This window comes from Rutilus rutilus (assembly GCF_951802725.1).
Source record: "Rutilus rutilus genome assembly, chromosome: 2".
NCBI classification, from domain to species: Eukaryota; Metazoa; Chordata; class Actinopteri; order Cypriniformes; family Leuciscidae; genus Rutilus; species Rutilus rutilus.
This window is the reverse complement of record NC_140210.1, coordinates 19,397,952-19,413,962: the sequence shown is the minus strand read 5'-3', so window position 1 is coordinate 19,413,962 and position 16,011 is coordinate 19,397,952. Positions and strand designations below refer to the sequence as shown.

Sequence of the window (16,011 nt, the reverse complement as noted above, 5' to 3'; positions counted from 1 at the left end):
AAAACTGAAGGCGTTTGATTTGTCATCTTCTCCTACAGCATTTTAGTTTATAATATTAGTGTATTATTTTCTCAAAGCAGAGAATTTCAAATCTTTTTTTTTTTTCTTTCTGTTTGACTGTAGGCAGCTCTCCTCAGAGCAGGCCATGCTTCAACAGACCCTACAGAAAGAGTCGAAGGTCAACAAACGGCTATCTATGGAGAACGAGGAGCTGCTGTGGAAGCTACACAACGGAGACCTCTGCAGCCCTCGACGCCTCTCGCCCACCTCTCCCTTCCCCTTGCCCCAAAACTCCACCTCCTTCTCCACAACCCCCGTATCACCCAGATAACCTCTGAACTCAGAGGCACCTATGGACCTTTTGGCCAATTTATTCCTATAATAGGACTTGTACACTTTGTAAAGACTTGTAAGGTTTATAAATGTTCCCTTTTCCAGTTAAAGACAATGATGCACAGCTGCACTTCTAGATCAAGGAATTGCCTTGTTCTGTTACATGCTTGTTTGTTCTTTTCTGTCTGTCTGTCTGTCTCTCTCTCACATCTCTTTCACATACATACACAAAAATGTCTCTGAGGAGGGAACATACCTCAGGGCTTGTACATAGAGTACCTCTTCCTCGGACTGTTGTTTTCCGTTATACTTGTGCTCTTTTATCCCTTTTTAATTAAAAATGGTTTGTACATGGTAAGTAAAAGATGTAAAGCTGTCCTATTCATTGTATGCTCACAAGAACACTATATGATATTTGCAGAAAGGATTGAAAACAGGATGCAAAGCCCTTTATTTGCTTGGGTTGGTTATTTTTAGAGCATATATACAGAAGGTTTTGTTCAGAAAGGGGAAAAAAGACTTTTCAAGAAAGAAGCTTAAATGTCAACCACACCTTTAACTGGATTGCATCTAGATCCAGATCTCTGTTCCTAATATTGTGGAATGTATTTACTTCTCTCCCAAACTGTGTTCAGTGGCCCTCACATCCAGAACGCTTTAGGTGTGAATGTGTCCCTGTCTCAACCGCAGTGCCCTTCCTTGCTTTATTTTTTTATTATTTTTTTAATTAATGCATTAAATTTCTGAATGTTTATCCTTTATGTTTTGTATTGTTTATTGTATTGCAAATAGCACATGAAGTTTAATTACTTTCTGATTGTTACATTTTGAATTTGTTTAAATGAGTAATAAAGAAATGCATTAGAGTTACACAGAGGAAATATTAGGGAGTTAAAATATGCCTAGCAACAGATTCTGGGCCAAATCTGGCTTGCATTCGGCACAGTCGGCACTTCTGGTTTGATTCTCCCTAACTTCCACTCGGTTTTATCTCACACTTTCTCTGTAAGACAAACTTGTCAAACATAACAAACTTGCTGTCATCGTTTACTTTCACTCATGTCATTTTTTCTTCTGCTAAACACAAAAGACAATATTTTGAAGAATGTTGATAACCAGTTTCTGTATTTGTTGTCCATAAAATGGATGTCAGTGGTAACCAAACGGTTTATTATTCAACTAGATAGATAGATAGATAGATAGATAGATAGATAGATAGATAGATAGATAGATAGATAGATAGATAGATAGATAGATAGATAGATAGATAGATCTACATAGAGAGAGATATAGATATAGATATAAATCCCCACAGAAGAAAAATCCCATACAGTGGTTGGAACGACATGAGAGTGAGCATGAACTATCCCTTTAACCTACTCTGCCACCTTGTGGTTAAAGCTAAAACTTTTCACTCTATGTGGAATGACAAATCATATTGTATAAAAGAGAGTGACCCCTAGTGGATATAAATGCATAGTTGTATGTTCTCCTGTAAGTGGACTACTGACAAGATAGGTTTACAAACACTCAACAAATTAGTCTATACATAGTATATATGAGTTTGACATGCTTGAATATTTCATTGAGCTATTTCTACATTTTTGTTATTTATATGTCCACATTTATTTCACTATAAAAACTTGAAAGGGAAGCAAACTGCAAATATAAATAATTATTACTAGGCAGATGGTATCACACTATAGATATTTATTGTGGTGTGTGTGTGTGTGTGTGTGTGTGTGTGTGTACGTGGCCTGGTAAACCCTACATTATGGTGACAAAATGTTCACACAAAGATACATACAAAGTTTTTTTTTTTTAGTTTTTTTTTATGTAATGTGTGTGTGTGTGCCTGAGAAGCCAGGAATGATATATTATAAAGGGCATGTGTGTTCATGTTAGAGAGAGCACATACGTGTGCATATGCGTACGTGTGCATGTGTCAATATCCGTATGACATTCCTCACAGACTACATTAGCTAACAGTATTTGCTTATTGAAATGCACTGAGAAAATGCTGACATTATTCCTCCACTGCATGATTTTGACAGCCTACTATGGATCAATATAATGCCATATATTCAGTGATTGTGCAAACACAACCCAAAGCTCAGCTGTTCGGGTAGAAATATGACTAACTGTAAAAATCTGGGTTACACTTTATTTTAAGGTGTCATTGTTACAGTGTAATTATATATGTAAGTACTGAGTCATATTAAGCAACTACATGTACTTACTATAGGGCTAGGGTTGGATTAGGATTTTGTTGAGGGTTAGTTGCATGTAATTATACATAATTTACTGTTATTACTATGGTAAGTAAATGTAACATATGTAACAAGGACACTGTAAAATAAAGTGTTACCAAAATCTGTTCAAAATGAAATTCCATGATGAACTCTCATGAAGGTCTGTTCAAACTGGGTAGCCAAATCAAAGCTTTAATGCAAGTGAAATTAATCCTAAAACCAAGTGTTAGAATTTACAATTAATTTAGAATAATACCGGCAAATCTTTATTTTACACTGTCCTTGTTACACGTTAAATGTAGACTACTTACTAAAGTAATTACAGTCAATTGCAAAATGCATAACTACAAGCAACTTACACAAATAAGTACTAAGTAATTTCACATGTAGCCTACTTACTGGTTAGGGTTAGGGTTAGGGTAAGTACACTGGAACAAGAAAATAAAGTGTAACAATAAAACCTACTTATCTATTTTTTTTTTTTTTTTTTTTTTTTTTTATAATGCATTTGTAAGTTTCTTAATCCATGGTCATCCTCAAGCTAATAGGCCTATAGGTTACTTACTAGTAGTTTGGCTGTGCTAATTCACCTTGTCATTTTGTTCTTATCATCCTTCAAGTGACATTGTTCTATACAACAACTGTCACACATATGTAGGCTACTGTTTTGTCTCTCTCATGAATTCAGTTTCAATATGGTCTATCTATGAATTGTCTAATATATAGATTCATTTACGTAATACGAGTGGTTTTAATAAGATTGCATTACATAATAGCACTTTTCTATGACATTTTATCAGTAAAATATTTATACATGTTTCACTCATCACCATCATTCCATCAGTTACATTTCACAGCATCTGTACTTTTAAGACATTGCGCACAACTCCCCCAAATGCTTCCGAGAAGTAAAATAGTACCACTCTTTTGTGTCCTCAGTTTGTTCGCTAGCTTGACCTTTTGATAATCTTATCTTTGAAATACAAATATACAACTTTTAATGTCAAAATATATAACGAACAAATAGGAATTCACAATAAATTATGTTTTAATTAAAATGAGAACGGTATCCTTCCGCCTGTTTGTTTGGATATGGGGTAAAGATGGCCGCTACTGGACAGGCGGTTACTCCTTGTGGAAGTCACACTACGCATTGACACTTTATCTGGGATTTTAATAAACGTCACATGGGAATAATTCTCATGCTCCAGTAATAGGTCGCCACAACGTTAAGGGTAAGTTTCCTGATTATTCACTTAAACAGCCTGCTTGCTGTGCTCGTGCAGTTGTTTCTCTCTCTCTCAACTTCTGTTAGCTTGCTAGCTCCCTTACTAAAGAAATTCAAAGTCATTTCAACAAATACCAGCTTATCTCGTAACCCGGAGTGAATTACCACTCAAATGTGAAAGTTTTGCTCTCATTTGACTAAAATTCATAACATTTTAAATGGGACAAATTGATCTGGAGCGCTTGAAGGTGGACGAAGTGGTTTGTATTATCTGAGAGTGATGCACCGGTCAGATGCCTTTGTGTCAGGTGGGCAAGTTTAACACCACCAAGCCCGTGTCAAAATAGAATAACACCAATGAGCTAATTATGATATTTAGCTATTAATCTTTATTTCTTTTTATTATGACCATTAACCAGACGTGAATCATGTTGTTGTGGTGACTCTGTTGGGGTGTTTGTTTCTCCTAACCGGGAGTTTTCGCGGGGATCTGGAGTTCCATGGCTCGTGCCAGAGGTTACCATGGAGATAGACCAAAAAAAAACCTTCACGCGCGTCTAAAGTCACTGCTAGTCATCACGCTCGAGGATTTTATATTTGTGAAATCTACTTTTTTAATAACGTAACCGTCAGATTATAATATCTTTAACTACTCGTCACGTATTCTGCGCAGTTTCACCTGCACAGGTGAAAGCCCCTATGTAACTTAGAAGAGAAGCGAGTGTTTTTACAGTCTGTGGTGGTGACAGTTAGCCGGGAAATTGAGCGGGTTTTGACCAGGTTTAACCGTTCTAACGGACACAAAACTCAGACGACAGATTGTAAGACGATACCAAACCTCAGTTCACATTTCTCGAGGAATAAAGCTCACAGACTTCGATTTTCAAAGTAAGTTACATTTAGATTACAGTAACTAAATTGACCTTATTGTTTTTTTTTTTGGACATGGACCACTGTATTAAGTTTACATTAACATTTAACTTTACTATGGTTAACTTATACCATGATAGTAAGTTACCCAGGAGAACCATGTAAATATCATTGTGGGAAAAAAAGATAATTATTCAGTATCAATAGAAATATTTTCTAACAATATAAATCACTTAGTTTTTATCAATTTAACACATCCTTGCTGAATAAAAGTAACTTAGGTTCATAATAAAAAAAAAGGAAGACATTTTTATTTTAAATAAATGCTGTTCTTTTTCAAGTTTTTATTCATCAAAGTATCACAGGTTGTAAAAATATTAAGCAGCACAACTGTTTCCAATATTGACAATAAATCAGCATATTAGGTCATGTGACACTGAAGACCGGAGTAATGGCTGATGAAAATTCACAGAAATAAATTATATTTTAAAGTATATTAAAATAGAAAACCATTATTTTAAATATATATTCACAACGTTCCTGTTTTTTTCTGTAGTTTTGATCAAATAAATGCTGGCTTGATGAGCATAAGAGACCTCTTTTCAAAAACATTAACAATAGTAGTGTTTCCAAACTTTTGACCAGTAACGTTACTGTATACTGTGATGAGGGTCCGTCATTATGTAGTTTATTAAGTTGGCTTGGAAAAGCCCAACATACTGATATTGTATTTAATCTTATTATTATTATTCTTAGCCAAAATTTCTCCACGCTACTCCTCCTAAACTGTTCAAGCCACTAAACTCAGACTAAACCTTCAAACTGTTCTGACTCGAGTTGCTTGCTCTTTTCAGACTGATCAGACTAACGGTTTTCCTAAAATTGCTGATCAAAACTAGGAAAAATCCCATAGACTTTCATTGCGGAATGTTCAAATTGAGCCAAGACTATTTAAACTTCAACTGTATAAAGTCAAATTTTGACAGTTGGAGAGGCTCATTGACTCCATCAGCTGCTATTCTATGTACTATTTCTAATTTGAGACTCATTTAAGCTTTCTTTCTTTCTTTCTTGCTTTCTTTCTTGCTTTCTTCCTAACTAATCTATCTATCTATCTATCTCTCTATCTATCTATCTATCTATCTATCTATCTATCTATCTATCTATCTATCTATCTATCTATCTATCTTATATTTCTTTCTTTCTTTCTTTTTTTCTAACTCCAAACTAAATTCAAATTTTGACAGTTGGAGAGGCTCATCAGACTTCATTAGCTGCCATTCTATGTACTATTTCTAATCCATGGAGACTCATTTTCCATTCTATCTAATATTTCTAATCTATCTCAACAACCACCCAGAACACAATAGCCGTGTTTCCACTGTCGGGCCAGGGCCGTGCTAGTGCGTGCCAGGGCCAGTTGCGTTTCCACTGTCACTTCCGGGGCTTACTCGGGGCCAACGGCCAGGATTTCTGGCCCGTCGAATACCTTGGGCCAAAGCGGGCCAGCTCGGGCTAGAGGAGTGGTTACGAACAGAGGCGGAGTTCACCTGAGTCGGGAGACGGCAGCGCCGGATGATTCTGTCAGCATTAAAGACTTTTAAATTAATGCCTTGTTTGAATGCCTTCTGTTTGTGATGCAAAAGACTATGCGCGCTAACCATTACCATAGTAAACATAGTAAACGCTTGAAGATACGCATAGCAAAAAAACATAGTGAACGCTTCAAGAAATCTGACAAATCATAATGGCTATCACAATCATGTTTTTGTTTTATCTGTCAGTAGCCTACGTCTCGTCTCTTTATACCGGACTCTCATAAAATAAAGCAACTTTTTTTTCGGGAGCTTCCTCTGTTTCTCTGACTGAAAATATCTGTATGGGAGTCGAGAGAGTGCTAAAGCTTCTCAGGTCGTATTTTTGGTGGCATATATTTGTAGAAATGATCATTCTTTCTAAATGTGATGTAAATATGTCCTCTACTAAATAAACAGAAACAGACGCGACTGGAGAAGTAAGTGTGTCCTCTTTCTTTTGTGAAATAGACCTAACGGTAATTTATTTCTGTGTGATTAATGTGCAATTTTGACATAAATTAATTAATTATGATCAATGTATCACTTTTTATTGTAAACCTGTGGTAAAACATCGATGCTTGGGTTTTAAATATTCAAGTAAACAACAAAAATGCCAGCTATCATGTTTGTTTTCAACACTGTTTCCAGTGATTTCTGATTAGTTTTCTGATAAAACTTCCATTTGTTGGTGAAATGATGGGTTATTGTGACGTTGAAACGCGGCTAATGGCAACCACCTAGCAACCACCCAGAACAATTATTTGATAATTTGATCGTTTTTCATGTGACGGCAACAAAATATGTTTAATTGTTATAAAAGGATTGAGAAAGTAAATCAAAATCAAGTAATAATGTAATAGCCTACTTCAAACTACTTTAAACTTCTCGTCCAAACTTTTCCAAGCCAACTTCGCATCTAGTTCAGGTTAATGTTGTTATGATCACTGTAGTGTTGAATGTTGCTTGGCAGCTGGTCAAACAAACCTCAGCCCCTTAAATTAAACTGTCACATCAAGAACCTGTTTAGCTGCATAGTGAATAAGAGATTTCTGAAAAGGTGGATTAGGGTTATGCATTTCTTGAGGTTGAGTCCATGTATGTGTTGTGTTCATTAACTGGTTGTTTTCTGCAGGTTCTGATAGTTTATTATGGCGACGGGCGGCAGTCCATTTGAAGACGGCACAGATGAGCAGGAGCTGCACAACTGGACCATCTCCAATGGAAGCTTGGATGATAGACTCAACAATATGGTATGAATCAATCGTGCTGATACTCCAACGTAACAGAAACAATAGAGTGTATATTATATATAACTTTGTAGGATGACCTAGAGGTTACCATCACCCTGGTTCCTGCTACAAAAAGCCAATAGGATTTTTTTTTCTTTTGACTCTTGGATTAAAAGTTTTCCGTGATTCTAACGTTTTGTTCATCAAGATAATCTTTGCAAATGAACACAACTTTCATTCATTTAGAAGCCTAATTATAATCAGCAGAAGTAAAAAGCTAAATTTAGGCTACAAACAAACTACAGCATGGTCGCTTGACTTTAACACCACCACCATTAAGCTTCTGACAACTTTCAATCTATTTAAAATCTAAAAGTTGGACAGTTTGAGTTTGTAGGAGTACGAGTGAACACACACTAGGCTGTAGATGTGGACTAGCGAGTAGATGAGTTTTCCTCTTCGGTGGGATGACATTTAATTGTCCCTGATAACCTCTGTAGTCCCATTTAGCCACTTGTTTACAAACTGAAAAGCTTACAAAATTATGAATGGGGTATTAATGATTTATTTTGTGTCGTAGAAAAAAGCATGAAAATAGCTTGAGACCTTATTTCAGGCATTTAACCAAAATCCCATTAAAAAAAAAAAAAACCCTCATTGACTTTAGAGGGAATCAGTTCCTGAAGCACTCTATATTTTTCAGCTTATGCTTCGTTTATTCATTAAACTGTGCTCTCATTTATGGTTTGTAAATGTCGATTTACCATTCTCTCAGGATTGGGGAGTTCAGCAGAATAAGGCCAACCGCTCCACTGAGAAGAACAGGAAGAAGTTCTCTGCTATGTCAGAGAGCCGGCTAACCAATGACATTTCTCCAGAGTCCACTCCTGGAGCAGGGCGAAGGAGGGCACGTACACCCCATTCCTTCCCTCATGTGAAGTATAGCACACAGATGTCCGTGCCCGACCAGGCTGAGCTCGATAGACTCCGGCAGGCCATAAACTTCACGGATCTGGATGAGGTGAGTGGGGCTTTATAACCATGATTAGATTCATGACACACTTCACTGACTCGATTTGGCTGAGGTTCTAAGCTTGCTACTGTTTCAAGACAGAAAAGTGCATGGATTTGAACTAGTTCAGAAGCAAATCGTCAGAAACAAGCCCTCAAACATATAGATCACAATCAAATACAGGCTAGCTTTAAAAGTAAATGTTAATGTCAGAGACATCCTTTGGTAAACCAAAATATAACTTTTCATCCAAACAGAGAAGTATTGGCAGCGATTCTCAAGGCCGCGTCACTGCAGCCAACAATCAGAGACAGCTGTCTAATGAGGCCAAGAAACCTTTCAACTTCCTGTCAATTCACCTCAACACTAACAAAAGCAAAGAGCCCAGTGCATCCACCTCTTCCACACCTGGGGGCAAGGAACCAAAGAAACAGAGTCCTGGCAAAGAGCTGTTTGCTGCAGTTCCAGCTGTGGTTAAAGAGCCTTTTGGTTTCGACAGCACCCAGCAGTTCGAATTGGAGGATGGAAGAGCTGAGCTTACCATTGACAGCAGTCAGGTAACTAGGATTCATTTGATGTCTTTATAATGTCTCTAGGGCCATGTTCAGACTGCCAGCAAAAATCTGATTTGTTTTGCATATCCAGATTTTATACAATTGTGATTTTGAAAGTTTGAGCTGCAAAAAAAAAAGATTTATAAAAAAAATTATAATAAAATAAATAAATAAAATGATGTAAACCGCATATCGAGGTGGTTTGAAATGCAATTTCAATCAGATTTTTACAGATGCATCTCAGTCTGGACTCTCTGGCTACTAGTGTTGTCACGATACCAAAATTATTGTTTCGATACCGATACCAAGTCAAGTATTGCGATTTCGATACTTTTTCGATACTTTTCCTGAAAAGGGAGAAACACTCAAATATCATTGCTGTGCTTTATTTTAAAACCGGGACAACATTCTAATCATATAACACACTAATAAATGAACATATGAACAGCAGATATATTAAACATTTGAACAAAATATGAAATATCAAAATATAAAAAATAAATTAGAGCACTGACATTCAAGGTAATTTTTTTTTAATAAATTTAGCAGCATTATCTAATTTATCATAAGAAACATAAGAGCTTTATCTTGATTCTGAACTTTGAACAAAAATATGAACAGCGATTATATTAAACAATGTTTAATATTGGTAACATATGATAAGCCTCATTGGTGATATATTTGACGTGGGGAGAGAGTTGTGGAATATAGCAGCAAAGACAACGTCGGCAGTGTTGACGGCAAAACAGGCTACAGAATAATTCGTTCTGTATTGAGCAGTGGCGTGGCGTGGGGAAAATTTCTGAGGAAGCCAATTAAGACACAACCTCTAAGCTGTGTGTTTTAAGGGGTGGGGGCAGAAAATCATACGTTACCATTTATATGTTGCTATTTGGATGAACTATTAGAGCGCCCAGCATCATCTTACCGGGACTTACGCTTGTTACAATCCAACACTTTGAGCACGTAACGTTAGATACCTAAAATATGTTGCGCATACAGCTCAACTAACGCGATTGTTATAAAGGTGTTTGAACAACAAAACACACCCTCTTGCACATATTTGACAAACGGAATATCAGATATATCCTGCTATAGCTAATAAATTTGTGAAATTTTGAATAAAAAAAGGAAATAAAAGCTGATCATTCAGCGCTATTGTGCCTGCGGTGTGACAAGCAATGAAAGACGCGTCTCCATGGGAACCATAAAGTGATACTACGATCAATAACGGTCGCCTTGAAAAACTTACGTGTGAAAAGGTTGTTTGTAAGGCTTACATTTAAATGTGTCTTTGTTTTGTTTTGAGTGTATGGTCAATAAATAAAGGAATTAAAAAGATGGGCACAAAACCACAAATCTTCCGCTATTTCATTCATTAATTCATTGACGATGATAACGTGATGTGATTGGCTTGATGCCAACAAGTTCATGGCTTCCCTTGACACTGTCCTGACCAATCACAGGGGAGCAGTGTCATGACAATAGCGTCACCTGATTGGTTAGTCATTCTTTTTTTTTTCTATCAAGGGATGCCAACTCAGCCTGGCCTCCTCACAGACACAGGGTGCAGTACCATGTTTTCAACGCTCATTCACCATGTCACTTTTATAGGGGCGCTGTTTTACACATCATAAAACACTCAGTAATGAACGAAGAGAGACGATGAGGAGATGACAGAAGGATTGCGTAAACTGTGAAAACAAAAGTGTTTATTAAATGACGATTATATTCTGAAAAAGTGAGGAAGCCTGGCTTCCCTTGGCCTCCGCAAGAAAACGCCACTGGTATTGAGAGGTGCAATATTTGAAAATCGATCATATTTTTTAAAATTACATTTATATTGTATTTATGTCAAAACTTTCAAACATCAAAATGTCATTTATTAATATGTATTCGTGTCAAAATGACATAGAAACATTTTTTCCTATTCTATTTAGCCTGGAAACGCTTCCAACACGCTTGCGTGACGCGTGAAGAATAGGCGTCGGTTCTATTTATAGCATGCACGCGTTTTCCACGCGTCTCGAGCTGCGCCCAGACGCTTGTGTCACGCAGGCAGTTAACATGGGAGCCGAAATAAAAACGGACACGACACGCAGCCAGTGTGTCGCCGGCCTTACAAATCTGGAACGCGGTCATTCTTAGAAGTATCGATACTAATAAATTAAGGAATCGTGACGTTTTTAATTTCCGATTTACTTTTTAAGTATTGGTGCACCGTGCAACAGAGCAAGGTAGGCAACGTACTTCCATATGTCACTCCTTGCGTCATCTTTTTCTACGAGTCGTGGACCACTTGTGCTCGCACATGCAGCCATCTCGCTGTAGTGTTTTGTCACATGACACTGACAGCGGCAGGTTCTTTGCTGCGTGCGTCAGAAAAAAAACACAGACGTCCATAGGGAGGCGTTTTTTTTTTTTTTTTTTTTTTTTTTTAAGTATCGATACTGATAAATTTAGGTATCGTGACGTTTTTAATTTCCGAGTATCGCGATACTTTTGAAGTATCGGTACACCGTGCAACACTACTGGCTACTTAAATCGGTTTTTAAACTGGCTATCACCAGACCAAGCTAAATCTTTTAAGAGTGAACATTAGTCCGGGGAGTCTGCTCTGTATTTTCTACTGCACAAGAGGCGAGATCAATGGGCATAGTTCAAATGACTCTGTTCGCAATTGGATAGTCCTTCAACCAATCAGACCAACAATCCGGGTGACTCGGGTGACTGGTGCGAAAACTCCAGGCAGGAAACATGTCAACAAACATGTTGGTTTGGAGCATTGATCAGCGGTTTGCAGAAGCAGCAATTTTTGCAGGTTGTGCAAAAAAAACCAAAAACATAAAAGTGAGTGGTATTTACACCCACTCGAGCGATTTGTTTGCTAAACTAAAGAACCCATTGAGCATCGTTGAGAGGTTAAAAGGAATTGGATTGGATTAAACCCGCCAATAGAGCTGGTAAGTCCCGCCCCTTCCGCTAACCCCACTGGACCTCTAGGTTGAAAAATCGTCAATGCAAGTGAATGTGAGAAAATAATTATTTTCTGGTCCCGTTTGAATTTTGCCATGAATGTGAACATATGTTGTCTGTGAATTTTTTATATAATTTTTCGTGTGAAGAATGCTACAATTTAGCGGGTAGAAGTTTGATACGGTTAGACTTTGTGTGAGAGCACTTTGTGGACTACAACTCTTCGCTGCTTTCGATTACATCAGACGGGAATCTGAAGAAAGAACAGCCCATTTGGTTTTGAATGGTGACATTTGGGTACAAAACACACAGGCATCTCGATCTGTCTCCATAGATTATCGCAGCATTAGCACCGTGATTTGACAAGTGGAGGGAAAATGTGTTATGGGGTGACGTCACATAGGCGACATGTAGTCTTTCTCATTATGTCTTTTCTAGTGGTCGACCGATATATCGCTGAGGCCGATATATCGGCCGATATTTGGAGTTTTTTAGATATCGGCATAGGACGATAAATCTTTCCGTTTGGCCGATATATTTCAAAACAGTTTGTGACTGCATTAGTGCTTTTTTCCACTGACGCGAACAGAGCGAGCGTAAATGAACTGAATACACTCGCTCTGCTCCGCCCAGCACGTAAGACAAGCCATTCAGAAGTGAAGCAGACATCTGACAGACACAGTAAATGACCAATCGCTTTCGCTTTCTAACCTGACGCTACATTGTGTTACACACAATAACATTCCGGCGTGCAGCAAAGTCTATTCAAACAGTACCGTGATATGTCAGATCCGCAGCCCAGCGGGTAGCTCCAGTGGGGGTCACAGATGTGATATAAACGAATTCAAACAAAACTGAAAATATTTTACCTCACAAACAGTCAAAAATCCTGTGACTGGCTGTTCCTCAGATACGCGCATTGTTCTTGGGTTACGTTTAAACTAGACGCTGTTTTCCCACGGACTCGCATGCACGGAAAAGCTGGGTCGCGTGGCGTGCACTACAGATCAGTGGTCGCGTGAGGTGGATGAGAGGAGAACACTATGGTATAATAATAATAATACGTTTGAAAATAAATCCTCAAATGTTATTCACTATCTATTCTACTGTATTCATTTATCCATGATTGGCGTAATATCGTGTGTAGTATACATTTTCATATGTTCATGTATGTCATGCAAATACATGTGACTGCTTGCACCGTTTCAAAGAAACAAACAAGCAAAACTAAACAGACATAAATCATTATTATTTAAATATACTTAAAGTAAAACAACCTGTTTAAAGTAAATAGTGTAAATAAACTATGTGAGATTTATATTTAACTATGCATTGTACATAAAATGTATGTAATAGCACATACTATTTTGTCATTAATTTATGAATATTGTTTAGATTGGTTCATTAATGATAAATGTTATTTGTAACCTGCAGTAAGCAGCAGTAATTATTTATGTGACTGAAAAAATCAAATTACACTTTTTTGATGGTAGATGGCTGGACAGAAAAATAAATCCCCTAGTGGGAAAACTTTACAGAGCCAACACCAGGGAATGCAAAGTGCAATAATTTTTTTTAGTAAATATTTTTTATTGCAAAAATAATATTGCATAAATATTATGTACAATAAATGGTCATTTAGTTTCACCAATATTCTTTATGTCTCTCATTTACTGTATTCACATGTATTGTATCGGCCTCATATCGGCCAATCGGCCAGATTGCTTTCTCAATATCGGCATCGGCATCGGCCATTAAAAATCCCATATCGGTCGACCACTAGTCTTTTCCACAACTGCTAGCCAAAGAATCATACCATATACTGTCAAACTCGTAACATGAAAAATTCTATAAAAAATTCAGACAACATATGTTCACATTCATGGCACAATTCAAACGGGACCAGAAAATAGGCTAATTATTTTCTCACATTCACTTGCATTGACGATTTTTCAACCTAGAGGTCCACTTGGGGTTTTACGGATGGGCGGGACTTACCAGCTCTATAGCGCCAGGTGGATAAGCCAGTTTGTGATTGGTCCCCGCAGATTTGTAACGGAAGCAGGCTAGAAGAATGTACGGGTTTCCAGCCTGAGCTGCAGGGTGAAATCAAATCGGCAGCAGATCGGGCTGGGTTTACCCAGTCTAGTTTTTTGCGTCACTCTTTAACGCAACACAAAACAAAAACGTCAGAAATGGAATGTGCAAAGTTTCTGTGTGACGGCGGAGTTCTGCTCCGCAACGTGACAGGGCACCTATTTGGAGAGTGAGATGGTACACCTCCTTCGTTATCTAAGCAAACCATGCCGATAGTTTGGTTATGTCTGGACATGCAAATTTTATTTGGTCCCTATTGATATTGATTGCCTCCAGTCTGAACATAGCCCAACATAGCATGTGCATTTGTCAGTGGTTCCATAATTACTTTCTATTGAGAACGATTTTAGTTTGGCTTTTTCGATGCTCCGTTAACATTCTAGATTAGATTTCAACACTTTTTGATTCAATCTATGCACGTTTTTTCCCCATCATTAGTCTAGCTCTAAGTATCATTAATGGCAACTGTTATAACGCTGCCTATTCAGAATAGCTAGGAGACCTTTTGTTAAAAGGTTTTGGAATGATCTTCTTTTTGAAAATAATAAAAGTAGATGGCACAACTTCCCTGTGTTCATTCCCCCCGTTGTTGCTGAGCAAAAACTGGAGCACAGATGTGTCAGTGAGCGCTCAGAATTTAGGCCAGTTTAAAAATATGCCACAGTCCGTGTGAGAGCTCTTCCTTGGTCTCTTTCTCTGCTCCTCTCTGTCTCTGTGTGCACTTCCTTCTGTCTTTTCTATTTATTTCTCAGTCTACTTACTTTCTGTTTGTTTATGTTATTTTATCAGCATTTCTGCTTGCACCTCTTTTTCCTCACGCAGCTTGTCTCTCCATTCAGGTGGTCAGTAAACTGGTGCAAATTCGTGAATACATTGGGAAGGCCACATCCATGAGAGACGACCTGGTGGAAAAGAACGATGTGCCTGCAAATGTGGAACGTCTTTCTCTCCTTATCACTCACTTGAAAGAACAGGAGAAGTCTTACCTGCGTTTTCTTCAGAAGATGCTGGTCAGTATTTTTCCCTCTCCAGTTTTTATGAAGTTGTAATTGTTTTATGCACTTTAATGACATTAGAACTAATTAAAATGTAAGAACATTTCCATGACCATTTAAGCATGTTAGTTGACAATTACAATATATAACAGCTTTTTAAAATATAAACTTTATTTGTGAATTAAAAGTGTGTGATCCGCTAAACTGCAACTTGCATCCACTGCTTGAATATCTAAAATAGGGCCGTCAAAGTTAACGCTTGTGATCTTCTTTTGAACCCTATTTAGTCATCTGTCAGAGGCATTTCATTTGTGGTGTTCCAAAATAAATGTAAAGAAAATATTAAAAGCGGTCATTTAAGCTCAACAAATATGAAATATCAATCATTTTGACAAATACAAATCTGCTGTTTTGAAACTGCGTTATATATATTCATTTAGCAGATGCTTTTATCTGAAGCGGCTTGACAATATGACATGACTAATAAAAGCAGAAGCATGCTTAGTTGGATATTGATTTCTTTCCTTTGAGATGTTATGAGAGGAGAAAGGACGTTGGATTGTTGTGAGGAAGAGTCAAGTCAAGTCAAGTATATTTGTATAGCGCTTTTCACAATACAGATTGTATCAAAGCAGCTTCACAGTATTAAATTAAAATAATACAACAAGGTTTGTTTCTAGTGGAATTTAAGAGTGCAGGGCAATTCAAATAAGTACAGAACACTGTTGCTGAAATTTGCCTTGTGCCTTTATATACATTATTGATGTCACAATACCAAAATGATGATGACTTCAAATATGATACCTGACTAAAATATATTGATACTACTACTGAACCTATACCATGACGACAACCTAAAACAGGAACATTTAAATTTATTTGGATTAG

At 37.3% G+C, this 16,011-nt stretch overlaps 2 protein-coding genes across 5 annotated transcripts in view; both read left to right on the top strand.

Moving 5' to 3' along the window:
• mtus1b (microtubule associated tumor suppressor 1b) overlaps window positions 1-1,217 on the top strand; it is a 45,762-nt gene extending 44,545 nt beyond the window's left edge. The window contains exon 15 of the mRNA XM_084395808.1: window positions 124-1,217. Within this exon, the coding sequence (XP_084251934.1) occupies window positions 124-331 (208 nt within the window). The 3' untranslated portion in view covers window positions 332-1,217. The remainder of the gene's footprint in view (window positions 1-123) is intronic.
• A 2,448-nt stretch (window positions 1,218-3,665) lies between these two features.
• The window catches only part of pcm1 (pericentriolar material 1), a 52,332-nt gene continuing 39,986 nt past the window's right edge, over window positions 3,666-16,011 (top strand). For 2 of the 4 annotated variants that reach the window (XM_084392148.1, XM_084392147.1), the window contains exons 1-5: window positions 3,666-3,820; window positions 7,393-7,510; window positions 8,265-8,510; window positions 8,759-9,058; window positions 14,968-15,138. In XM_084392148.1, coding sequence (XP_084248274.1) covers window positions 7,409-7,510; window positions 8,265-8,510; window positions 8,759-9,058; window positions 14,968-15,138 — 819 coding nt within the window. In that variant the 5' untranslated portion in view covers window positions 3,666-3,820; window positions 7,393-7,408. The remainder of the gene's footprint in view (window positions 3,821-7,392; window positions 7,511-8,264; window positions 8,511-8,758; window positions 9,059-14,967; window positions 15,139-16,011) is intronic. The other 2 variants (XM_084392146.1, XM_084392145.1) reach the window with 1 other exon arrangement.